The following is a 27379-nucleotide window of genomic DNA, read 5'->3' on the forward strand; positions in this document are numbered from 1 at the left end:
ATTTTATGCTGTCCACTCTATCTATTCCCTTCATAATTTTGTACGCCTCAATCAAGTCACCTCTCAGCCTTCTTTGTTCCAGCAAAAATAACCCCAACCTATCCAATCTCTCCTCGTAGCGACACTTTTCTAACCCTGGCAACATTCTTGTAAACCTCCTCTGCACTCTCTCCAGAGCTAATACATCCTTCCTGTAATGTGGTGACCAGAACTGCACACAATACTCCAGTTGTGGCCTCACCATGTTTTATACAATTCCAACATTATATCCATACTTTTATTTTCTATACCTCTGCCAGTGAAGGAGAGCATTCCATATGCCTTCTTTACTACCTTGTCTATTTGAACTGCTGCCTTCATGGACCTGTGTACTTATACGCCAAGGTCTCTCACTTCATCTACCCCTCTTAGTATATTCCCATTTATTGTGTAATCCCTGTAACTGTTTGACCTCCCTAAATGTATGACCTCACACTTCCCAATGTTAAAATCCATCTGCTACTTTACCGCCCACTCCACCAACCCATCTATATTGTTTTGGAGATTATGGCTATCCTCTACACTATTCGCTACTCGGCCAATCTTTGTGTCAGTTGCAAATTTCCCAATCGTGCCCCCCGCGTTCATGTCCAAATCATTAATATATAACATAAACAGCAAGGGTCCCAACACCAAGTCCTGTGGAACACCACTTGAGACAACTTTCCATTCGCAAGGGCATCCATCGACCATTACCCTTTGTTTCCTGTTACAAAGCCAATCTTTTATCCAGTTTGCCACATTACCCTGAATTCCATGGGCTTTTACTTTCCTGACCAATCTGCCATGTGGAACTTTGTCAAATGCCTTGCTAAAATCCATGTACACAACATCCACTACATTACCTTCGTCAACCCTTCTTGTCACTTCCTCAAAGAATTCAATCAAATTTGTGAGGCAAGACCTTCCTTTAACAAATCCATGCTGACCATCCCTGACTAGTCCATGCCTTTCCACTTGACAGTTAATCCTATCTCTCAGGATTGATTCTACTAATTTGCTCACCACTGATGTAAGACTAACTGGCTTATAATTGTTTGGCATTTCCTTTGATCCCTTTTTAAACAATGGAACTATGTTTGTATTTCTCCAGTCCTCCAGTACCTCCCCTGTATCTAGTGAAAATTGGAAAATCATCCTCAAAGCATCTGCTTTCTCCTCTCTGACTTTCTTCATCAGCCTCAGAAACAATCCATCTGGCCCTGGTGACTTATCAACTTTCAAGGATTTCAACCCTTCGAGTACTTCCTCTCTCTTTATGACTATCCCGTCCAATATCTCGCAGCGTTCCTCTTGAACTACTATATCTGCATCCTCCCTGTTCTTTGTAAATACGATGTCTGAATTTTTAGCTAAAGGCTCTAACTGATTCTGCTCAGCAGCATTTGTTTACACAGTTGATTGGAGGGATGTCAATTTGATGGCTTTGCTGTCTTCCAAACCACTAATAAATTCTGCTCAGCAAGGTTTGTTTCTACAGCTGTCCAGAGGAATGTGAGCTTGTTTGTTATCACAGAATTATGATCGTCTGAAGAGGACATTGGTTTTTTAAGTGGCTATCAAGTAATATTTATTTATTTTGACAGATTAATGAGCTTCTTAAAGACTTCCAAAGGTTATTATAGGGCTAGTGAGATATGTTCATAGTGGATGCTGGTTGAGTGTGTGGTGGGGGTGGGGGCGGAGGGGTGGTGGTAAGAGGGAGTAAGGGGTGGGGGGGGGATGTGGGGGTAAGGAGTTGAAGGTTATGGGAGCTTTAAACTGATATGCAGAACCAGGTTGATATCTCAATGAAATAAGGTAGGCCTTTTAACCTTGCCACCTCGACAATGACCACCTGTCTCCAGACCATCCCAACCTCCACCGAATGAAAATTCTGCCAGCCAGCATTGCCAGGATGGAGGCGAGATCATGACATTAGGAAAATTCCTGACTTCCGCTTCCTGCCTCCATGATGAAAATCCGTTCCCATGGACTTTGTGTTATTGAGAAAGTCAAAATACAATCTATAATCAGCCCACTCAACATATGGAAATTTTGCGCGCTCAGCATGACTGCATTTTCACTTTTATTAACATCATTCATACATCCATTATATTTATTAGTACTCTAGGGGTAAATATTCAGAATGGGAAACCTATAAAAGAATTTAACAATTTTATGGTATTACATACACACAGTCACTAATGAACTGTTAACTTTGGGTAGTGGTGCATTCTGGAATCTGGATAGGATTGGCAATATAGATTTAATAGCACAGTTTAAAAGTGTGCACAGGGATAAGAGGGACCTTGGGGTTCATGTGCGTAGATCTTTGAAGGTTGCAGGACATACTGAGAATGGTTAATTACCAAACCGTATGGGATACTGGCCTTTGTAAACAGAAGTATTGAGTACAAAAGCAGGAAGGTCATGCTAAACCTATATAAAGTTCTGATTAGGCCATAACAAGAGAATTGCTCCAGGTCTGGTCACAACATTTTACCTTGAGAGGGTATCGATGAGACTTACCAGAATAGTGCCTGGGATGAGGGGCCCCCAGACTTACCTGCTGGCTCCTGGCTCTAGTTCACTGGGGCTGGATGCAGTCAGAACGATAAATGGCTGTCGGGCTTTGGACCAGGGGTTAGGACCCCCCCAACCTTTTCAGTTGAGGGGGGGGAGGGTGGGCAGGAAATCATGCCACCCATTAAATTCTGCCTGATGACACTATTCTATCAACTGTGTTTGTGTGTTTGTTGTCAGCAGACAAGGTAAAGCAATCAACAGTAAGTTTACAAATTGAACAAATGGATGTTAAATCTGTGCACGTGAACACAACCTGTAGTGATCTAGCCGTAAAGGGCAGGAAAATGCGAGAAAACCATGGGAGAAAGAAGGCCTGGAATAAATAAAATGCAATGGTTTTAGTGAAGCAGCATATCAAACTTAAATACCCATTCATCAAAAAAACCATAGTTTACATCATTGGAATATTAATAGGTATGGATCATAAAGTGAAGAAAGTTTCTAAAGCTATCAATAATAGCGAAGACAGCTCCTGTAAAGGCTGTGCTGATGAAAGTCGTTTTTAGCTCAGTCACACAGGTCAGAAGGTCTCAGGTTCAATTCCCAGTCTGAACTGATCTCAGCATGAGCTTCACTGGGAGCACAGTGATTAATCTCAGCACACAAGGCTCAGAAGGAGAAAAACAAAGGGGTGGAATCTTTTGCTCCGGAGACTAAGTGCAGTGGCAGGCAGGAAAAACACCCCATTTTCCACCTGCTGTCATGGTGGTTTCCGGGCCAGATCGTCTGCTTTTAAACTCATTGGACAAGCAGGAACGAGAAACATGCTGTATCTCATGGCAATACGGCATGGGATTCCTCCAGCGCCCCCTTACCTCATCGGATCATCCTTCCGGGTGCCATGTTTAAACTGCACGCACACACACAAGTCGCTGCAGCCCAGTGGCAGAATTTTCTGTGCCCGCTGGCATCAGGCAAGATCGGTGGCGTGAGCAGACATTATGGCATGATCAGTTTTGCGATAGTGGGAAACCAGTTCGTGATTGTCCGCTCAGCCCGCTAATGCGGGCTGCATTTCCCGTCATCGGACGTTGGAAACCTCATTATAATACACCAGCATATCATTTTAAGGCCAAACCACCGGAATTGTCCCCCCGCCGCTGGATTGTCCATCCATGTTGGTGGGAAAGCGTGCCGACGTGTTTCACAACAGCACATAAAAGGCGTGCCCTTGGCGGCCTACAATTTGAGGGGAACTCGGAGGTGAGTACTCAGTAATGTTGCGAAGCGCTCACCTGGTGGACTCAAGCTTCAGGGGTGTCAGACAGTCAGGGTTAAGGGCAGCCCTTGAGGCAACTGGTGGCGGGGGGATTCGGGGTGGGGGGTAGGTTAGGCGAAGGAAGTGGCCACACATTCGGAAAACCTGTATAAAGTGACCATTCCTCTGCAACTGAGACAGTTCAGGCACAGCCACATTCATATGATTGGGGTCGGACTCCTAGATTATCTGCCCTCAAGCAATACAGAGGCATCAAAAGGCCACCAAGTGCTCCAGAGCTTCCCCCCACCAAGCACAGACTGCAAATTCATGAACATTTTAGTGGACTGCAGAACAGCTGGATGACTACACACGTTGTACAATATCCTCACTAAAGCAGGCTATGGAGCAGTCACTGCTGGAGGTGCTCACAGCCCCTTGCAATGTCAGCATCCCAGTTTGGACCAGTTCCCACCATGGTTCAAGCCTCAGGGCAGCCATGCAGTGCACCAATCTCTGGCCATCCAAGCACTCTCCAGGAAGTGTTAAGGGGCCATCACACTTAATCAGGACAGGTTCTTAGTACACCCATGCTAACCATGTGTCTCTCTCTTTCATCCTGCAGGAGGAGTACATCAGGATCATGGAGACTGGTGAATTATCTGTATGCCTGATGGCCTACAGAGTGTGCAGACGACAGAGAAGAGAGTGATTGAGGCTCTTGGCTGCGCAGAGGGAGGAGCAGCAACCTCAGAAAGAAGCGGCAGCTGGGGCTGCTGCACACACTGTCTGAGAGCCACAGCGAGCCGTCAAGGCTGACGCCTAGCGACACCCAAGGTCTATAGATACCGCCTTTCATTCCTGCAGATGACCGAGAACCAGTGTCGCCGAAAACTGTGCATGTCTAGGGTACTGGTCGGTCACATCTGCCAGCTACCGCAGGATTTCCCACGGGGACATGGAGGGCGTCCACTGCCAGTGGTCATGAAAGTGGCTATGGCATTCAATTTCTACGCCAGTTGTTCCTTTTAGGGGTCCACAGGTGATTCTGTGGGATCTCATAAGCCTCCACCCACAAATGCATCCATGAGGTCACGGATGCTATCTTTGGGAGGGCACATAACTTTGAGAATTTCGCCCGGGGCCAGCACAGCCAGGATGCAAGAGTGATTGGATTTGGCCAGATCTCAGGTTTCCCACTGGTGCAGAATGCAATCAACTGCACTCATGTGGTGCTCAGATCTCCATCATGACACACAGTGGACCACATGAAATGCAAGGGGTTCTATTCGCTGCTGTACGACTGCCAGAAACGCATCCTGCAGGTGTGCGCACGGTTTCCAGAGAGTGTGCACGACGTCTACAGCCTCAGTCGGTCACAGATCCCTGGACTCCTCCAGGATCCACAGAAGCTGCAGGGATGGCTCCTTGGGTACAAGGGCTACCCACAGAGGCCATGGCTGATGACAGCTGTGCAGCAGCCTCAGACTGCAGCTCGCAATTTGGTGGAGCAGACCATCGGGATGCTGAAGATCAGATTCCGGTGTCTGGACCAGTCTGGTGGAGCCCTGCAATACAGTCCGCAGAGGATGTCACACCTCATCGTTGTCCACTGCACCCTTTACAACCTGGCACTCCAACAAGGAGATGAGCTGGCTGAGGAGGTGGAGGAGCTACATGCCTCCTCTGAAGAGGAGGACAATGACAGGGATAAGGGTGAGGAGGTCCTCAGAGGCGACAATGACGGGGATGAGGCCCTCACACTGGCTAGACAAGGCAGGCGCCCTCGGGAGGCCCTCATTGCTGCTAGATTTGTGGAGGATGATGACGACATGCAATGAGGTGACACTATAGATCCTCACATTGCACCTGTGAAAGTTTGACTCCATCTAGCTTGTGGCAGCGCAAATACCCTCTGTGAGAATGTTCGGGTTACGGAGACATAGTGGAGGCCCAATTAGTTGCTCGATTGTAGGAGGATGATGACGACATGCAGTGAGGATACTCCAGAAATCTTCACACAGCCTCTGAGAATGTCTGACTCCTGTCTGGCTGAGGGCAGATCACTTGCGCTCTGTGGTCAGAGTCAAATTATAGAGACACAGCCATGAAGCTTTAGAAGCATCTGATCCTTTGTCTGGCCTTCAGTACCGCCCTTCAGATGCAGCACAGCATCAGTGGTCACAGATGCTGAAGAGATGAGAGCCAGATTAAAGGTGTTGAGAGCACACAGAGAGAATGATGGAACTCTGTGGTGCCTGCCCATTACATTCTGACAGCAATGACAAGCACCGTCGGAACGTTTCCAGAGAGCGTGCGGCCGGACCATCACTTTGGTCTGAAAGCTGCACAAAGCACAGGGAAGAGGCCCTGGACTGAGACACCTGCCTTTATCCTGTGCAGAAAGGTTTCACATCTGAGTGGCAAGAACACTGCTCATTAGAACAAGGAGCCATAGGCAGGGAGACATTCTTGGGAATAGTGAACAGTATGCACAAGTGATTAACACCCATGCCCAGGCTGTGCAACTAATTCTCCTTAACTTTATTAACCCTGCCGCGATGTCTTAATGCTCCCCAGACATCCAAAACGGAGATGGAGGCAGCATGCTGACTGCGACGCCCTTTCTGTGATGACTTTGGTGGGCATTATCTGGAGGGCTGAGATTTAAAGGGCCCTGGCCTGCTTTTGGTGTCCTGCTGTGTGGCAGTGGCACCCTCCTCGGCCTGTGGAGCTGGAGCTGCTGAGGTCACAGGAAGGGGGGATTCGGATGGGCTGGACACCCTCGGAGTCACCTGGGTGGTTGGGTCCGGATTGTGCACCTGCTGATCCTCCTCCCTGTGGGTGTCTTGCTGACTCCTTGAGGAGCAGGGGTAGCTGGAGTGAGATCAAGCTGCCTGGCATCCCTCTCGTGTACGCATTGTTGGAGGGCAATGATGGCATCAGTGAAGGAGTTGAGCCCGCACAGCAGCAAAGTCCTGGACCGAGGTCTCCATCGCAGCTGCCACCCTACCTGTGTTGACCTCGTTGCGTTGGCATGCAGGTGTTATTACCTCAGCCTGAAGGCCGATGAACTCCTTGATCATGCCTTGCGATCTGAGGAGTGCAGCAGACATCACTTCCTGATGTTCCCAAGCTTATCTTTGCAGCTCTAGCAACTGTGACAGGACCGAGTCCAGAGGCTCGTCAGGGACTCAGCAAAGTTCTGGCCTTCAGCAGTGCTCTGAGGACTAAAAACCTGGGAAGTCCATGCCTCCACCTGCTGTAGATCAGACAGTGCAATGTGCTCACCAAATTGTGATCCCAGGGCTGCACTAAAGCTAGGTCCCACCAAGGTGTGTGTCTCTGCACTGGTGGAGGGTGTGGGTGAGTGCTGTGATGGGACTTCAGAGAGGGTGCCTCCAGATTCCTCTTCAGAGGTTTCTTCAGGGCTTGATTGAAAGCCATGGGTCGTGGACTCCGTCAGCTGTTTGACAGATATGCCTGCGAAAGCAAGGGTAAATAATAAATGCATGGCTGTGGCCTTTGAAACAGGACACATCACTCACAGCATGGAGCATCTGATGGAGGTTGCACTGCTGGACTCTCAATTGGTAGACCATCATCAACCTCACCATCAGCACAAGATTGGTTCAGATCGTCGCCGATCAGCTGGATGCCTCTGTTTTCAAATTCCATGAGGACCTTGATTTCAGGCATTCTGCCACTGGTCTGCGACCTCTCCCACTTGTGTGCCAGCTTGTCCTGCATGAACAGAGAAGGAGAAAGTGTAAGCAGAATGCCTGCCAGGCCAGATGATAAGTATGCCTGGTGAGTGTGGATGGTGAGTGGTCCCACGGACAGGATGAGGACAACGACGGTGAGTGTGAGAGGGTGAATGGTGATGTCCCTTGAACCGGCAGTGAGTGAGGGCCCTGTGGGTGTGTGATGGGTTTGTGAGTATGAGAGCTGAGAGTGAAGAGAAGAGTGACTTACCCTGGTGAAACAGAGGAGATCATTCATCCTCCTTCAGCACTGGGTGACTGTCCTCTTCTGAAGGGCGTTGGCGCTGACCATCACTGCCACTGCCATCCAAGCTGGTTTACTGCTGTTGCTGACCATATTGCAACCAGAGCAGGGATAGAGGACATCCCGGCAGGCCTCCACGGCATCAAAAATGCGCTTAAGAGACTCATTGCTAAATCTGGGGGCTGCAGTCTTCTTCAGTTTCAGGACCATGTCTTCAGTGCAGGTGGTTTGGAAGCACTGAGATGTGTGCTTGCGGCTTGACTTTAAATATGGCGCCTGGCGTGGTGCAGCAGCAGGGTGATGTCAGGCGGGCGAATGAGAGCCTGCCAGCCATGGAAATGGTGTTTTTCCCGGGAATGCATAAATAATGTGGTGGGTTTGGGATGATACAATGTGAAAACCCATCATCCCAGCTAGCAGGTAAAACATTGTTTTACCCACCCGCTACTGCACTTAGTGCAAATCTGGGACCATTCTGCCCCAGGATTGTCGTGGCAGACATCAGAGTGGTCCCTAACAGAACCAAGCACATTGCTATGAAGTTTAATGATACAGCACTGGTGGCACTCCTCGACAGAGCAGAGGGCCAGCAGGTGATACTCTACCATCCGCAGGCTTATACTCCATAGAGATCTCATACACCACCACCACAAGGGACATCACCACGATTCTCTCACTTTGACCTCTTCATCTCTTCTCACATCCCATGCAGCTTGTGTTCTCAGCCCTTAAACAAGTCCACTCAACATACACAGAAGACAGGCATCCTTATCATCAGTTTTGCTATCTATCTTGCTCACAGTCTGTTCATCTGTCTTAATGCAGGACAAGGTTGACCACAACAACAGGGGGAGATCTGAGACCGGAGGGATAACGCCTTAACTCAGGCCCCTCGCTCAATATGAAGAGCAGCAACAGAGCTGGCTGGTGAGGACTAGGACTGTGCCTGCACCACAGATGAGATCAGCGTTTCCCAAGCAAGTAAGGACCCATTTATGGCTCTTTGAACACCAGCCAAAACTGTAAGTGATTTGTTATGCTGATGACTATGTAGCCAATCACTCATTATCTCTTCTAACAGGCTCAAGCAGGAAGAGGAAGAGGACAGTCAATTCCTCCCACAAGCCCTGAGAGAAATCCCCTGGCAATTTTTTTCATAGCTTGCTTTTCAACTGTGTCATTCGATCAGGTTGAAAAATGGTGGCACTGAGGAGGTATTACCAGACCAACTCTGAGTTCTGCCCTGTGACTGTCGAGGTCCCTCCCATCGTGCTGGAGGAGCATCATGTTCAGCTTTCCCTCCCTCCAATTACTCACCTTCCTCCCTCTCTAATCCTTGATCCTATTATTATAGTTGTTAATATCCCTTCCTTCCCCCATGAGCCATTTAACGTTGATGTCCTGATGCCCCATGTAGACCTGACCCCTCCCCATCTTGAGGCCCATTGTACTATCACTTGCAGAGAAACCCCCCACATGAGACTGTTGAGTGCCCCCCACCACCTGCCCAGCACTATCTGTTTCCATCTACAGGCTGTAGATACCTTTCCTGAAAATGGATGTGCCATCCACAGCCCAGTATCAAGCCATCAGCCCCATGGACCAACATGTGTGAGGGAATGACCACACCATGCTGGGAACGACTGACACAGGACTGACAAGCCGTCTCCATCCTGGACTGGGACCAAGACACAGCCCTCTAAATTGTGGCACAACTGTCCATGACTATCTCTGCTTTCTGACCCTGACTAATTACCACCCTGCATCCACCTGCCCCCTCACCCCCACCCAGTCAAGCGTCTCTGTCCACCCCCTCCCCAGTCATCCCCTCCAGGTATGCGTCTCAGTGCTCTCTTCCCCAGTCATTCCACACACCCTTGCCCTTCCCTTGCCTCTGTCTTGTCTCACTGCTCCCCCCCATTCAAACCTTTGCCCTCAAGCCCCTTCCCTTGCCTCTATCTTATCTCACACCACCACCCCCTGCCAATTCAAACCTTTGCCCTCAAGCCCCTTCCCTTGCCTCTATCTTATCTCACACCACCACCCCCTGCCAATTCAAACCTTTGCCCTCAAGCCCCTTCCCTTGCCTCTATCTTATCTCACACCACCCCCCCTGCATTCAAGCCTTTGCCCTCCAGCACCTTCCACTATGGCTAACGCCTTCCCACTGGTCTCACATAATAAACCTTGGTTGTGACCTCCCATCCCCCACCCCCCCCCCCTTGAGTTCCTGCTGGTCATGCCTGCGTTGGCGCAGCCTGGCACGGAGTCAGAGCAGCCGCGAGCACAGCACAATGAAAGGTAGGCAAACATACCTCGAGGTTACGAATGAAGTGGTACTCGCCAGAAGCACGTCACTTATATCTGGTTGCGAATCATGCCGGTCTAATTAGCTGCCGGCATGGCCATTTGTTCTGGAGTGAGATCATGATTCCAGCGAGCTGCCTCTTTAATAAGTATTCATGATATTCAAATCAATGCAAATGCAGTACTGAATACGGCATAGCGGGCTACCCAACCTGCCATGAAAGTCAGGAACGGAAAAGTGCAATATATTTTAACACCAGCAGGAAACTGATTTTTGGTACTTCTTCACATTTTCCTGTCCCACCCGCCATGAAGCCCACCACTGACAAAGCCGGAAAATCCCGTCCAGAGTTCCAACTCCTTATCATTATCCAGTGATACTCCCCTTAACCATTTGTAGATATTGATCACACCTTCCAGATACCTTCCAGAAATGAACAGCTTGCTAAGGCCTGAAGTACAGGCCATCCACTGAAAATTGGTCACTTGAATGGTGATGAAGAGAGTTTGTGTTGAAGGGACTGGGCACAGGCAAAGGTAGAGTTGGCATAGAGTTAGAGCCCTTCAGACACAGAAGGAAAACATCTGGTAAAAGAAAGAACTGCAGGAAACATATAAACAAAGTTTCTGAATAGAAAATGCCACATATTAAAAAAAGGTTTTCCAGACATATGGCTTCTTAAAATATTGACAAGTTGGGCGTAAAAAGTAGCTCCTAAATGTTTCATTCTTTGAAACGAGGGAACTAATACATCCTGGTATTCATGTGGCTTTAATCAGGGTGATATAGAGATTTTTTAGAAGTTACTCATGAATATAAAATATCAGAGCAATGTTGATTAATCTTTCAGAATAGGCTTGCTAATAAAAGGTTGCAAACTTGTGCAGATCAATTGTATAATGCCCTGTGGCATTTTCTGTGCTCATAGAGAACCAATAATTAATATACTATCTTATGGAACATGTTCATGCATTGATATGTAGATTCTAAATAGCCCAAACTCAATGACATAAAATACCAGTGCACAGTGACTGTAGTGTGTCCAATCTATAGGACACACTGCAGCAAGTCAACAAGGTTTCTTCAGCAACAACTCCCAGACCCATGACCTTCACCATCAAAAAGGGCAAGGGCAGTAGGTACAAGGGAACATCTCACCTCTAAGTCATGTATCATCCCCACACAGAGGTATCAACATTCCCTCATTGTCACTGGAACTCTGAAACTTTCTATGTAATCCTTAAACGCTACCTAACAACACTTCACCAAACAGTCTTCAGCAGTTGAGAAGGCTCATTATCAACTTCTAAAGAGCAACTAAGGATAAGCAATTAATGCTGCATTTGTCAGTTATGTCAACATCCCATAGAATTGATTTTTTAAAATGTTCTTAAGCCTTAACCAATGGCTCTTTCTTATCCAGTTTCTCAGAATCTTTTTCGAACAATCACCTCTGAGGAGTGACAGATGTTTGGTGAGGAACAGCAAGCAGAGCCCCTAAATCCATGCCTCACTTTAACAGCATCAAGCCACAGCAGGATCTTGTTTCTGTAGTAGGAAGGCTTGATAAAGTCATTTCCAGATAGGGCCACACTAATTGCTGTCGCTCACAGTAGGGAAGTGTGGTTCTGAATCACACAATACATTCAGAATACACAGTCTTAAAAGAAGACAAATGTAAAATTAACTGAGAAAGCATTTTAAGAAAACAACCAAGAACTGCGGTTAACTGTCAAGAAAGAAGAGCAATATGGGGGGATCTGAGTTTCAAGTTACAAATGCTGAAAGCTGAGGTAAGAGTCATCATCACAATCGGGTAAGTAACTGAATGCACTGCATAAATATATTGCTTCTGCAAAGCTGAAATGAAATATTATACACCAGCTGCCAATGTCCTAAAGTTGTTAGAAATCTAACTCAGATAAGGAATGACAACCTACAAATGTGAGACACACACAATTTGCATTTATATAGCATTTGTAATGCAGAAAAATGTCCTTGGGCTCTTCACAGAAAGCAAAAGGTAACTGAGCCAAAGAAGATAGGATGATGAAAAGTTTAATTAATGAGATGGGTTTTCAGGACGGATGAAGCTTAAATGACCAGAGTAAAGTGGAAAGTGGAAATATAGAGATTTGTAGAGGGAGTTGTAAAATGTGGAACTTAGGCAGCTGAAGACAACTACTGTGAATGATGAACAGGGGAATGGAAGATATATGAGGCCAGAATCAGAGGATTGGAGCAATCAAGGGAAATTATGGAGCTGCCAACATTACAAAGACAGGAATGCACATAGCTACAACGGGATGTAAAGTTCCAAGTATGCAAATGGGAGGCTCCAGACATTTAACCACGTGGGGATTGAAAGAGAAGCCTAGTTGCAATCAGAAAGGTAAGAATAGAAGTAATAAACTCAATCACACAGCTGAACAATGGAACACAAATGATGTATAGAATCATAGGGCTGAATTTTATGCAGTGATCCCATCCTCATAAGTAAAAGTCAGGAGCGAGCCAGCCTCTACTTGGCTGGCTCTCCTCACAGCCATTAAACGGCTGATGGTTCTTTAATTATCTAGAACTGGGAATGTCTGCCCCTCATCAAGAGGAAATTCCACCGCTGTTGGCCAATCAGAGGTCTGGCAGCTCTCACATCACAGCAGCACCCCTGGGAGCAGTGGCCAATGCTGGGACTGCACCGAGGCCGAGAGGAAAGCCTTCAGTGATACAGCCGGGACGTAAAGTAATTCTGGGGTCTTGCCAGGGCCAGGCTGGCAGGCCCTGGTAAGGGTGTGAGAGGTTAGGGGCATGGTTTGAAAGGGAAAGGGGGGAATGCAGGTTTGCATCTTGATGGGGGTCTTCAGTGGGCACTACTCCCATCAAGGAGGCACCCCACCAGCCCAACACTAATCAGCCATGATCTAATTAAGTGGCAGAACAGGTTCAAGGGGCTAAATGCCCTACTCCTGTTCCTATGAGTGGAATCTTCCGGTCTGGCCAGCAGTGGGAAATATGACAGGCAGGGGAACTTAATTTTGTGTGAGGCCAAAAATCAGTTTCCCGATGGTGGAATGAACCGTAGGAATTTTGTTCTTGTGACTTGAAAGGCGGGCTAAAGGCAGATCGAGATTCCTGTCGGGAAGCTCTTTTCCATACATTAGTATGTCATGCATGCTCATTAAAAGGCTACCAGGGCAGGCAGGAAGTCACCTCTCCTCCATTACCTCATGGGGTTGAAGGTCTGCTACTATATTTAAAGGGCACTCGGACAACCTGCACTATCCCTCTCACCTTTGCCTACCCACTGTTCCACCCTTCCCTGCTAACCTTCCCTCCCTTCCTTGAACCAGAATTAAGCTCCCCCACCAAATCAAGTTCCCCACCAGTGAGAAATTAGAACGTTCACTATGGCAACTGTATAAAAGTGGCATGCACCTGGCAAGATGGACTTCTTCAATGATGAACAGTGAGTTGTCGCTGCATTGACCGCTTTGGGGAGCATCTGTAAATGCCAGCCTATGCTTGAGACCAAGTGGTGGCAGTGCAAGATGCATGGAAAATGACAAAGGAAGGGAGGAAAGGTTAGTGGGGAAGGGTGGAACAGTGGTCAGGCAAAGGTGGGAGGGATAGTGCAGGCTATCCAAGTGTCCTTTAAATATTGTGGCAGACCTTCAACCCCATGAGGTAATGGAGGAGACGCGGCTTCCTGCCTGCCCTGCCAAGAAATTTGCTGAGCTACACACGGATGCATATGTAGTGAGCTGAATAGCACAAGATCGTGCATGTTCAGCCATCCCACCCACACCCGCCCCCTGGCCGCCCCGCGCCCCACAGTGGGAATCATTCCCACTTCCACACCCATCACTGAATTTAGACTTCAGAGCAGAAGATTCCACCTTTTGTTTTGATGGCACCATATTTAGCTTAGGGTATTATAGCTAGGGTATTATAACCCAAAAAAACAATGTTTCATTAATCAGTGACAAGTACAGGGTCATCCCACAATTTAATTAACTCTATCTTAGTTCATTCCCAGTGCCAAAGTATTAAATGTGTTCTAGAAAAGATATCGCTACATAATACAATAGAACTATCACTTTATACAGGCCCAAAAACAAATTTGGCCATTATGGCACAAAATAAAAGTGTTAGAGAAACTCCTGACACATGGACACATTGGGATATGAGTTATACATGATTTTCAAGTGTAAAACTGGCACAAAGCATACAAACATATCAGCGGGGATGCCTGCACCCAATCTGCATCCCATTATTCAATTTGTGGGACATTATTTTTTATGCATCCCAGACTTTGATGGTAGAGTTCTAATTCAACTTATTCACTGTCCTGTCCCCTACACCCTGCTATCAATTTTTCCCCATGTGTCCTGAAGCTATTAAATGGGGTACAATTCCATCAGCCCCACCCACCATCCTGTACCTTAAATAAGTGATCAGTTTTTACATTTCATTCTGGACCGTGTTATGAAAACTATACTTACATTAGAGGTCAGGAACTTCAACTCTGAATGGGCCTTGGAGCTTTTGCACATGTGCAGACCCGGAGCGGGTTGCACATGCATAGTTCTGCAGTGTAAATTCTGCGGGCCCAGGACAGGCCCAGTGCGCCTGTGCATAAAGAGAAAAAATGGCTCAAAAACCAAGGTCAGGTGACCAGGAGCCATAGAAGATTAGGACCCCAGGCAGGGGACAGGGAGACAGGACAGGGAGAAGTCCCAAAGGGAGAGGGATAGGGAGAGATCCCAAAAGGCAGTCTCAGGTAGAGGGCAGAGACAGGGGACAAAGATAGGTCCCCATTAAGGTAAAAGAAAGAGGAATAGGTTCCAACTAGTAAAAGGGCTGTGGGTAGCAGACTTTAAGCAAAGAAAGGTCAGAAGACCTGAAGATCCTAAGAGAGCAACCAAAGGTTGGTAACTCCGTGCTGCGGGCCATTGGGGCAAAGGTACCCTTTAAAGCAGTAATGTTCTGCTCAGTGCAGCTGAAGATTTGAAGTTGTGCTTGGTGCATATTCAGGAATCTAGGGGAATGGAATCTCGAGAGACAAGATGAACTGTTGTTGATGCCATCTGAGTTGGAGCCACCTTTGGAGAGAATTCCCAGGTTAAATCTTCAAAGGTTAAGATTGGAATCCCTCGTGAGAGAGAGAGAAAGTTGCAATGAGATTGGTTGGCTCATAGTGTTACTGACTTCTGTGTGGATTGTTGAGAAATCCATAGACCCTTGTACCTAATAGTAAAGTTGAATGTTAGAGTGTAAGATAGATATTGTAACTGTTTAATCTTTCTCACCTTGTATAGTAATGTTTATTTTTGTTTGTTCAAAACCCGTGGAATCCACTGAGCAAGTGTCTTGAATCTCAAACTTTGTCTACTTTAAAAACATTATTGGTCCCTAACCAGATTTTACCAACAGCTTGTGGGTATGGCCTAGGATCATAACGACTGTGTGTTGATTCCAAAATGTGGTGTCAGGCTAGAGATAGTCTCACGTTAGCGGTGGTCTCACATTTGAAGTGGTCCCCTGCTATTGGTGGTCACGCGTCAGAGTTTGTCTTCATGAATTTGAAGCTAAAGTAGCACTAAACGAACAGTAATCCAGCCAGACCTCCCTGTGCCACCAACTACATCAGCCTTCAACCCCCAACCCCGGCCAGGGAGAGTTTGGGAAACCCTAAATTAGATTACTATGTTCTAATGATCGTCTCCCTCAGTATCCACAATACTAATGTACATTATCTGAACTCCTCAATTTGATATATTATTTTGAAATCATTCACTAATAACATTATTTTACATGTAATTGATACTGATCCTGTTGTTTAATGTGAATCTGCTGATTTCAGTCATGGAGGAAAATGAAATAAGGCAATTTATCGCAATCCTTTAACCTCCCAGAATGGTTTAATCAATGCCAATTCAGTTAAACAGAATAAATTTCTCAGCAGCAAATGCCTACTTGTCTCTCAGGAATCATAAATGTGTAAAGAGCTGCTCAGGACTGGCAGACAACTTTGTATTCTGATGGCAGTCTACACTTCCCAGAAAATTAGTTACTATCATGCAGCACTGTTAGTTTCAAGGCCTCATGAAACCCAATGTGTTGGATCATGGTGAGACCCCATGGACATAAGAGTTTCTACTCCAAGACTCTGCAGTGTGATCTCATGAAGGTTCTAGGGCAAACAAAGGGCTTGGCAAACAGCAGGCTGGGGAAGGATGTTGGGGGTGGGGGTGGCGGGGAGGTGTTGTGGTGTGGGATGGTGCGGTAAAATACTTCAGCATGACACAGACAGCTTAACTAATGGTATTTATTTATGGTAAGCAAATGTGAGGCAATGCATATTAAGGAAAAAATAAAACAAGACATCGAGTGTACACTTAACAGAAATACACTGAAAGGTATAAATGGATAGAAATGACTAAGTGTTCAAATACATAGGGCTGGAATTTCACCATTGAGGCAGGAAGCTTGAGTTGGAAAGTTTCCCAATTCAGCAGACCAGTCTCCATGGAAATGTCCACCGTACTCACAATTTTCATGCTGGGGCGCAGGGGCATGATTAAACTGGGCCTGCCATTTCTGGAGGTAGTTTGGGTGGAGGCGGGCAAGTGCCAAGGCAGGTTAGTTAGAAGGTTCAGTTCTCTGAGACTTCAGCCTAATTGTATATAAAGCTTAAGGTCCTGTAGCCCAAACCCCTCACCCACCCCCAATGTCTTTCATAACCCCATGCCAACCCCATGCCCTCTCATACGCCCATGCCACCTCCATACCTCCTTATACCCCCAATGTCACCTCCATATCCACTCATCCAGTATCCACTATGGGCAGACCTCAGGAGCTATACAGAGATGAAAAAAAAATCAAACTTCTAACAATCTAAGAAATACACGCTTGGTACTCTTATTCATGAAACTCATTCCAAAATCTTAAATCTCCTCAAATGGTCAATCTAATGTAAAAACAAACAAACTTTTATTCTAACCTCATCAAAGACAGCAAATCCTTTAATAGCAGCTTAAAACTGTCAATCAAAATGTGAACTTAGCCAACCCAGCAGAGATAAGTAGTTTTGGTGCTTTTGAAACTCAGCCAAACATTCATAATGGACTCAGCTATAATAACAGCACTTGGGAAAAGGTAAACAATGATGTCTGTTGAAAATGCAGGAACAAATAGATGGTTAATGCACTTTTCTAAGGCACACCAGATGGCCTGTCAGTGCACTCTAGCAGCTATGATCTTTTTACTCCAACTGAAAACTGCAACCTGTTTTTTTTTTTTCATTTTTAGAAGGCTGGGGATTTAAATAGTTTCAGACACATAAACAGACCTTCTCTGCCCTTCAAGAAAGTTTACACCATCTCCATAAATTTGTGACTCTCACACTGTGGGTTAAAGCCCTTTTAACAACAAAAATGGGGTCTGTTTGAACTCAGCACTACTTGCAAATGGCCCTGTTGGGTTCAGGTTTCCTGTCTATGATTTACGCCTTCACCCGATGCCAGCAAAAATGGGATCTGCCGGAAACGGAGGCAGGACTTGCGCATTGACATTTTTGAAGACCTGCAGAGTCAGCCCAACTCCATGAAAGCCCGACCAATAATTTCTTGACATATTTAAAATATGATGGTTGAGTAGTAATTATAAATTTGTACAAAGCCTTTGTTAGGCCTCAGTTAAAGCACTGTGTGCATGTTTGGACAGCCCATCAAAGTAATGACATCAAAGCAATATAGATTTACCAGGATGATGGGTGGGGATGGGAAAGCCATAGCTATGGGAAGTTCCTTGTTTCTACTGAAGCAGAAGAAGCTAGAGAAGATTTAGTAGAAGTTTTAAAATTATGAAGGGTTTTGATGGAGTGAATCAAGAAAGACTATATCTTCTGCTGGGTAGTCAGTGGTGAAGGGGATATCAATTGAAATGTGTTACTAAAAGAGTAAGCAGAGAGGTTAAGAGAAATATTTCTACATAGAGAGCTTTGGAACATGAAGTATTTTGCCATAGACACTGGTTAAGGCAATAGCCATTGGGAAAAATTGATAAATATTTGAAGCGGAGGATGTTACAGGGCTATCGGAACACAGTAGGTTCAATGGAATGGTTTTGAATTGCTTGAGCCAGTACAGGCACAATTGACTGAACGGCCTCCTTGTGTGTCATGAACTACAGTTTCTCAAGAGTTGTTAACTTGTGGACATCAGCAGCAGGAGCAGGAAATGCACAACTCAAAATTAAGAGAGATTGCAGAGCTGAAATGCAGGAGTGGATAGATATTCGGCAGCAAGGCCAGAGGGAGATGACAATGACTTGTTCAGTTCCTTGAAATTGTATGTACTGTATATATTATTACATAAGGCATCCTAGGTATAAAACAGTTTCATACTATGTATAGAATTACATAGAATACACCGCACAAAAGCATGCCAATCAACCAATCTGTGCCAGCATTTGTGCTCCACTTGAGCATCATCCCATCTTTCCTCATCTAACCCAATCAGCATTACTCTGTTCCCTCCTCACTCATTTGTTTATCTAGTTTCCCCTAGCTGATACCATTTGCCTCAACTACTCCCTGTGTGAGAGAGTATCATATTCTCACCACTCTCTGGATAAAGAATGTCTTATATGCTTTCTTGCTGACTATCTTATATTAACAGCCTTTAGTTTTCCCCTTCTACACAAGTGGAGAATTGCACTGTCTACTCTAAATAGTACTTCATTTAAATTTCATAATTTTGAAGACTGCTTAGTGGGCCACCACTCAACTTTCTATTTTCAGCAAAAAGAAACTCAGCTTCAGCCTGTTCATCCATTTCTGATAGGTTTAACCTCATACTTCTGGATCATCCTGGTATGTCTTCCTTGCACCTCCTTCAGTGCTTCTATATCCATTTTATAATATGGTGACCAGAACTGTACACAGTCCTCCAAGTATGGCCTGTGCAAGTTTAGCATAACCTCCCTACTTTCCAATTTCTATCCATCTAGAAATAAATCCTAATTCTTGTTTTGATATTTTTTGTTGACCTACGTTAATATTTTTGTGATTTGTGTATTTGTACACCCTGATCCCTTTGCTCCTCTAAGCCTATTTAGATTCTTATTTTCCAAATAATATGTAATTTCCTTATTTTCAACAAAATGTAATACCTCACACTTAACTGAGTTGAAATTGAGCTGCTAAATATATGTTCATTCTGCAAGTTTATTAATTTCATCTTGCCATTGATTGCAGTCCTCGTCAATTTGACTATCTCCCCAGTTCGGTGTCACTTGCAAATTTAGAAATCATGGGCTGAATTTTCTGGTCCCACCAGTGGCAGGCATCATGGTGGGAGGAACGGGAAAATTTGGAGTGCGGCCAAAAGTCTGTTTCCCTCTGGTATTAAAATGGTTGGAATTTTCTGCTTCCGAAGTTCATAGTGGGTCGGGTTGGATAGCCCGCCATGCCATGTCAGGAACCACGTTCACATGCATTTGAATATCATGAATGCTCATTAAAAACCCAAGTTGCCAGAATCATGCCCCCCGCTCACCCCACCCCCCCACACACACCCCATGCAAATTAACTGGCCGTGCCGGCGGCTACTTAGACTGGTATGAATCACAATCAGATAAAATAGATGTGCTCGTGGCAAATTGCATTTCACTCATAACCTCAAGATTTGTGCATGCAGCGCTCACCTGCTTTTCACTGTGCTGCATTCATAGCTGCTCCAACTCCATGCTAAAGCTGCTGAGGCAAGACCATCGGTAAGGAGGGGGGTGGTGCCTGGAAGGCAAAAGCTTGACTGGCGGGGGGGAGTGGCAGTAGGGGATGAGACAAGACAGACGCAAGGGAAGGGGCTGGAAGGCAAAGGTTTGACTGGAGGGTGCAGAGGTAGGACAAGACAGGGGAAAGAAAATGGGCTGTAGGAAAGGCTAAACAAGGGGAGGGCCTCTTGGATAAAGCCTGGGCGGAAGGGGAGGGCAGAGACAAATGACTTGGGTTGGGGATGATTGGGAAGGTTTGCACAGAGACACGTGACTGGGGGTGGATGACTGGGGAAGGGGTGGGCACAGACACGACTGGGGGGGATGACTGAGGAAGGGGTGGACAAAGACTCATGACTTGGGGGGTGGGATGACTGGGAAACTGGGAAAGGGGTGGACACAGACACATGGCTTTGGGGGGGCGGTGACTGTGGAAAACATGGACAGAGACACATGACTGGCAGGGACTCCATTTAGTCGGGGCCAGAAAGCAGAGACAGTCCTGGGCAATAGCGCTACAAGTAGTCAGGGCCAGAAAGTAGAAACAGACCTGGGCCACTGCACATCATAGGAAGAGTTTTCCCATCAACGAGCGGGGGCGGGGCCCGCTCGCCGACGCACATAATGACGTACGATGACATCAGTTGGGCGTCCCAATGTCATCGAGCATCATTTAGATTGTCAATTCGGAGGGCACGCATCCGACTTTCAAAGGCCTATTAAGGCCACTAAGAAAGTAATTAAAGTTGTTAAGAATGTCCTACCTTAGTGTTGGCAGGCAGACGAAGAGCCCAGGCAGCCTTCACATTTTTCATGAAACCTCATCCATGGACGGGATGAGGTTTCATGAAGGGTTTATTAATTAAATGAAAATATTTTAAAAAAATTAATGGGCATGGCCCAGCCCATATGACAATTTCACATGACGGGACATGTCCTTAATTTTTTTTTTTCTTGATTAAATTTTCCAGAACTTAAACTAATCTCCCTGAGGCATCTCTGTGCCTCAGAGAGATTTCTGTGGAGCGCAGGCCCTGACTCAGGGAATCCCCCCGCCCGCACAGGGAGCGCATAGCACTTCCGGGTGTGCATCACGCTGGGCGGGCCTTAATTGGCCTACGTAAAATGGCAGCGCGGACCCGATCGGGGGCGCCGATCAGGTTTGCGCTCACTTCCGCCCGCCCCCGCACAACCCCCACAACGGGGGGAAAATTCAGCCCCATGTTACAAGGCATGCATGTCTGGGTCCCAGTCCAGGGAGGGGGAGGGCCAGTCCTTCCTGGGTCAGTCGTACGCAGCATGGTGTACAGGGCATGGTCAATCCCTCACACACTTCGGTCCTAGGGGTTAGTGGTTTGGTACTGGGCCGCAGTTAGCACAAAGGTCAGGGGATGCCTCTGCAGCCTGTAGATGGGGATCAGGTAATACAGTGGGGGGCACCCAGTCTCGGGGTGGGTCTCAGTACGCGACTGTGCATTGGGCCTCAAGATGGGGAGGGGTCAGATCGAATGAGCCATCGGGATTTCCACAGAAAATGGTTCAGCGGGGAGGACAGCGATATCAACAACAATCACGATGGGGATCTAGGATTAGTGAGGGAGGAAGGAGAGTGATCAGAGGGAGAGAAACTTGCACATCATGCTCCTCCAGGATGATAGGAGGGACGTGGACAGTCACAGGGTGGGGGTTGGAAAATGGTCTCATAATAGAAGCAGAGAACTACCATTTTGCCAGCCCGCATATTGACACAGTTGAAAACTAACCTAGGATAAAATCGCCAGGGCTGATGTCTGAGGGCTTGAGGGAGGAGTCGACTACTGCACTTTTGGGCCCATTGAAGGGGCGCCTAATAACTTCTGCTTCAGGACATGGAGACCAGGGCTCAGCTGAGACATGTTAGGAAGACTCAAATGCCAATTAAAGGATTTGAACACCTTAACTCATGGTACGCATTTTTGCGAGAATCCATTGTAGCTTGAGACAAAATGTTGATTGGATATGAATGACCATTTCCCCTCTCATAGGAATGCGCAAAGGTCACAAGGATCCAACTGTAAACAGATAATGTCTAAAGTGAATATGCAAAATGCTCCAAGCACCTCTACATATCACAGCTGACAGGTTGACGCTGTGTGCACCTCAATGATAACAGTCATTACATTAGTGCAAGATTGGGCTCCAGTCTAATCCAAAGGAGTCAGCCTGACAGTGCCTTGACCAAGGCTGCTAGTGCCTGGCTGCACTCATCCAGGTCATACTCCCTTTGTGAAAGCACTGTTATGCCTAGGGTGTTTGGAGGATGGGGGATCGCTTTCAGTGATCCTTAAGTCTGTACAAAAGCTCCAAGGGATGGAATGCCTGGGATGAGGGCAACCCAAGAACTTCACAATGATGACCTAGCTTGGCAATGGAAGGTGATCATTGCAGGGTGAGGTTCAATTATATAGCTATTCAATATTCCACAGAGACGAGTGCAGAATGAATGGAGTAAACAATGCTGCCTTTTCATGGCAATCAGGCAACCGAGGAGGAGAAGAAGGGCTCGTTACCATCAAGCAGGACAAAGGGAAGAGCTTGCCCTGAAGGACATGGGCCCAGCAGTGCCCCATCAAGATACAGAAGCTGAGGCTGACAGATCAATGCCATGGAGGCGTTTGGCTCAAACACGGGTGTAACAAAGATGCCTCTCATACCTACAAGCGAGAGACAATGCCATAGACACCTTCGCTTGTCAAGGCATGTGGTGGCTCACATCTGCCACATTCTTCAGGATGAGCTAATGCAGCAGGGACTGGGAGGCCATCCATTGCCAGTGACTCTAAAGGTGACCGCTGCATTCAGCTTTTTTCCAAGTGGCTTGTTCCAGGAGTCCACTGGTGTCCTCTGCGGAATATCACAATCCTCTGCTCATTACTACATCCGAGAGGTTACCAACATCCAATTTAGCAAGACACAGAATTACGTCCACTTCTCCCTGGATGAAGCCAATCAGGCTGCCAGAGCAGTGGGATTTGCAGAGATCTCTGGATTCCCACAGGTGCAGGGTGCCATCGACTGCACACTTGTGGCATTGAGCTCTCTGACAGCAGCCACTATGATTTAGACAAGTTGAGTGAGTGGGCAAATATATGGCAGTGTAACGTGAATAAGTGTGAAATTATCCACTTTGGTAGAAAAACAGAATGACAGAATATTATTTAAATGGTGATAGGTTGGGAAATCTGGATGTACAAAGGGACCTGGGTGTCCTTGTACACCAATCACTGAAAGCAAGCATGCAAGTGCAGCAAACAGTTAAGAAGGCAAATGGTATATTGGCATTCATTGCGACAGGACTTGAGTACAGGAGCAAGGATGTCTTACTGCAGCTATATAAGCCTTGTTGAGACCACACCTGGAGTATTGTGTGCAGTTTTGGTCTCCTTACCTAGGAAAGGGTATACTTGCCATAGAGGGAGTGCAGCGAAGGTTCATCAAACTGATACCTAGGGCTACAGGATTGTCAAAAGAAGATTGGGCCGACTAGGCCTGTATTCACTGGAGTTTAGAAGGATGAGAGGGCATCTCATTGAAATGTATAAAATTCTGACAGGGTTGGACAGACTGGATGCAGGGTTGATGTTTCCTCTGGCTTGGGGCTCTAGAACAAGGGATCACAATCTCAGAATACAGGGTAGGCCATTTAGGACTGAGATGAGGAGAAACCTCTTCAGTCAGAGGGCGGTGAATCTGTGGAATTCTCTGCCAGAGGGCTGTGGAGGCCAAGTCACTGAATATACTTAAGAAGGAAATAGATTTCTAGATTCAGGGAACAAAAGAACAAAGAACAAAGAAAAGTACAGCGCAGGAACAGTCCCTTTGGCACTCCAAGCCTGCGCTGATCATGTTGCTCGTCAAACTAAAACATTTTGCACTTCCGGGGTCCATATCCCTCTATTCCCATCCTATTCATGTACTTGTCAAGCTGCCTCTTAAACACCACTATTGTACCTGCTTCCACCACCTCCTCTGGCAGCGAATTCCAGACACTCACTACCCTCTGCATAAAAAACTTGCCCCTCACATCTCCTCTAAAGCTTTCTCCTCTCACCTTAAATCTATGTCCCCTAGTAATTGACTCTTCCACCCTGGGAAAAAGTTTCTGACTATCTACTCTGTCCATGCCACTCATAATTTTGCAAACTTCTATCAAGTCGCCCCTCAATCTCTGTCACTCTAGTGAGAACAATCATAGTTTCTCCAACCTCTTCTCATAGCTAATAACCTCCAGACCAGGCAGCATCCTGGTAAACCTCCTCTGCATCCTCTCCAACACCTCCATATCCTTTTGGTACTGTGGCGACCAGAATTGCACACAACATTCCAAGTGTGGCCTAGCCAAGGTTCTATACAGCTACAGCATGACTTCCCAGCTTTTATACTCAATACCCCTGCTGATGAAGGCAAGCATGCCATATGCCTTCCTGACTACCGTATCCACCTGCGTTGCCACTTTCAGTGACCTGTGGAGCTGTACACCCAGAACCCTCTACCCGTTGATGCACTTAAGGGTTCTGACATTTACTGTATAATTCCTAACGGTACTAGACCTTCCAAAATGCAGTACCTCGTATTTGTCCTGATTATACTCCATCTGCCATCTCTCCGCCCAAGTCTCCAACCGATCTATATCCCGTTGTATCCTTTGACAATCCTCTTCACTATCTGCAACTCCTCCAACCCTAGTGTCATCTGCAAACTTACTAATTAGCCCAGTTACATTTTCCTCAAATCATTTACGTTTACTACAAACACCAAAGATCTCAGCACTGATCCCTGTGGAACACCACTGGTCACAGCTCTCTATTCAGAAAAGCACCCTTCAACTGCCACCCTTTGTCTTCCATGACCAAAGGCATAAATATTCGAAAGTCATCAAAGGGTATGGGGAGAGAGTGGGAGTATGGCGTTGAGATAGAGGATCAGCCATAATCATACTGAATGGCGGAGCAGGCTGGGAGGGCCGAATGCCTTACTCCTGCTACTATTTTTCTATGTTTCTATGATTAATCAACAGAAAAGGCTTCCACTCTCTCAACCTGCAACTGATCTGTAACCACCAGAAGCAGATTATGCAGGTCTGTGCAAAATACCTGGGAGCTCACACAACTCTTACATCTTGAGTCATTCCCAGGTGCCACAGATCTTCAAGGGCTCTCAGTGCTTCCAGGGTTGGCTCATCAGTGACAAAGGCTAGCCGAAAAAGATGTGGTTAATGACTCCCGTTCAGAGGCTGCAAAGTGCTTCAGGGGAGAGGTATAATGTGGCTCATACTATGACACTGTCGTTGACTGAGCAGACCATTGGCATGTCTCTTCTGATGTGGAGGACGTTGAGAGAGATGAGCTCAATGAGGAAGACAAAGTGAAAGCCCCAGAGGAAGAGACCACAGCATGACTGCAAACATGTCTGTGAAATCCTTATAGCCACACGGTTCCAGGACGATGAAAATAACTAGCTCATACGTACCTCTTTCATCTGTGCCCTCCATGCAGGCTCAACATTAACACTTTCTTTCATATCCTCAGCATCTCAATGAAAGTCACTAATCTTAGATGAGTAGTTACAATCTTGCGTGACAATGGCCTCATCCTTGTAAGGCAAGGCAGCCTCTGGAGATTGTGGCTGTTCAGTTATGGGATAAGAATTCTACCAGCACACACTGAAGAAATTATACATGGTGTAGTCTTTTCAAGCATCCCACCAACGTTTCACTGCCTATGGCAATCTTCAAGAGGCAGGAGCAACACCACAAGCCTCAGCACACTCATGGCAGCATACCTGAAGCATTGCTAGGCACCTCAAGGGGGAGAATCATCTATCACTGGTTCTCGCCTAACTGTCCTGGGTCTGATCTGAATCTAGACTGTGCCATTTCTCTACAGGCAAGAATCATGTTCTAGACTCATCATCATACTGAGTCCCCAGCATGAAATTGTTCTTTAGGACGCTGTGATCTGTCACTTTCAGTCATGGATGTGAGCCTGCGAGTCAGGTCACCTCTGTGTGCACAGAGAACGCTTCAGCAGTACCATCATCTGATCATCGATAAGTACTCAAGAATTAGGCTTCGTATGGAGTTACACAAGTTCCAGTCTAGCTTTCCCTTGGTATCTATGGCCCCAAAAATGCCGACACTGTAATTAGGCGTTAATCAGTAACTTTGTTCAGTATAAAGATTACCCATCAGATATGGTGGAGCTTCAATCTGATCCCATTTGAGGGTTCCACATTTTTGTTCCAGCAGTTTCAGATATACATGTGGAAAGCTAGCACACTGATGACATTATCATGATCAGATTACCATGTAGATTGCCCTTCAGAGAGCTGGCTCAGGAATTATGTAAAGCCATGCTAGCCAAACATTCAGTTCCAGAGCGTATCCTCCCATTTAACAGTCCGGCATCTGGGGCTTTGGCACACATCTCCGATCTCGCATAGTCATTGCCATCTACTAGAAATTTCAGGAGTCAGCACGTGCTAGCTTGGTCCATAGCTCTGCATCATGGAGGTGGAGAATGGAAACTACTATAGGGGTGATGTCTAGCTGTACATGCATTCAGGAAGTCACGCTACAGGCTGCCATGCTGCCATGAGCACCTAAGATCCCTGACTATTACTTAAAATGTTACCCACACTCAAGCATGACAGACATTACATGAAGGCCATTGAAAGATACACCAAGTTAAATTGATTCCAATGCGGGTCACCATTACAACCTATAAGATCCACACTGACTAGTCTTCAGTGCAGTATCAGGGGAATAAACCATACTGCAAAGTCTCTACTCATGTGGTCACATGATATGATCCTCTGACTCAAGTCTAAGATATGCATTGCTCAACCAATGTGTTGATCGAGTAAGAGGCTTTGCTCTTGTCGCTGTTATGTGGAGAGAAAGGCAACTCACTGTATTGAGTTTTAGAAAATAGAGACAGTTTAAGTTATATTTATATTTGTAGGTGTTAGGAATGAGTTGTAGCTTTAAACTTTAAGTGTGATTTGTATTTCTGTATCTGTGTGTTAAGAAAAGGTCACATTGAGTTTGAGTTTCACTTTAAAAGGTGCCTGCATTTGTAATGAAAGTTTTATGATTGTTGAAGCCAAGTTAAAGAAACAAGAGTAGAAAAACTGTGCTGTTGCCTAGCAACAGGGTCCAGAGAGGCAAGTCCCTCCCACAGAAACACACGCAAAAGAAACTAGAAACAGCAGTTTGATTTGGAAGCTGTTTGAGTTCAGTTGGTTTTGAAGACAGTTGCCAAGCAGAGGCAACCTAGAAGAGGCAAATAGCCAGTTCCGAGCTGAAGTTAGTTGAAAATGGCTGCCAGGGAGAGAATGGAGCAAAAGGGACAGATAGTAAGTCTCAAGCTAAAGAAAAAAGTCCCCAGTAATCCAGGGAACTGGAGCAGGAGAAAGTCCCAAGCAGACCTTCTAGTCAAAGG

At 46.3% G+C, this 27379-nt stretch overlaps 1 protein-coding gene across 1 annotated transcript in view; it reads right to left on the reverse strand.

Moving 5' to 3' along the window:
* The window catches only part of LOC121280028 (hydrocephalus-inducing protein-like), a 478228-nt gene that overhangs the window by 14910 nt on the left and 435939 nt on the right, over positions 1–27379 (reverse strand). The window contains exon 27 of the mRNA XM_041191656.1: positions 14624–14750. Within this exon, the coding sequence (XP_041047590.1) occupies positions 14624–14750 (127 nt within the window). The remainder of the gene's footprint in view (positions 1–14623; positions 14751–27379) is intronic.

The sequence above is a fragment of the Carcharodon carcharias genome, chromosome 7 (genome assembly GCF_017639515.1).
Source record: "Carcharodon carcharias isolate sCarCar2 chromosome 7, sCarCar2.pri, whole genome shotgun sequence".
NCBI classification, from domain to species: Eukaryota; Metazoa; Chordata; class Chondrichthyes; order Lamniformes; family Lamnidae; genus Carcharodon; species Carcharodon carcharias.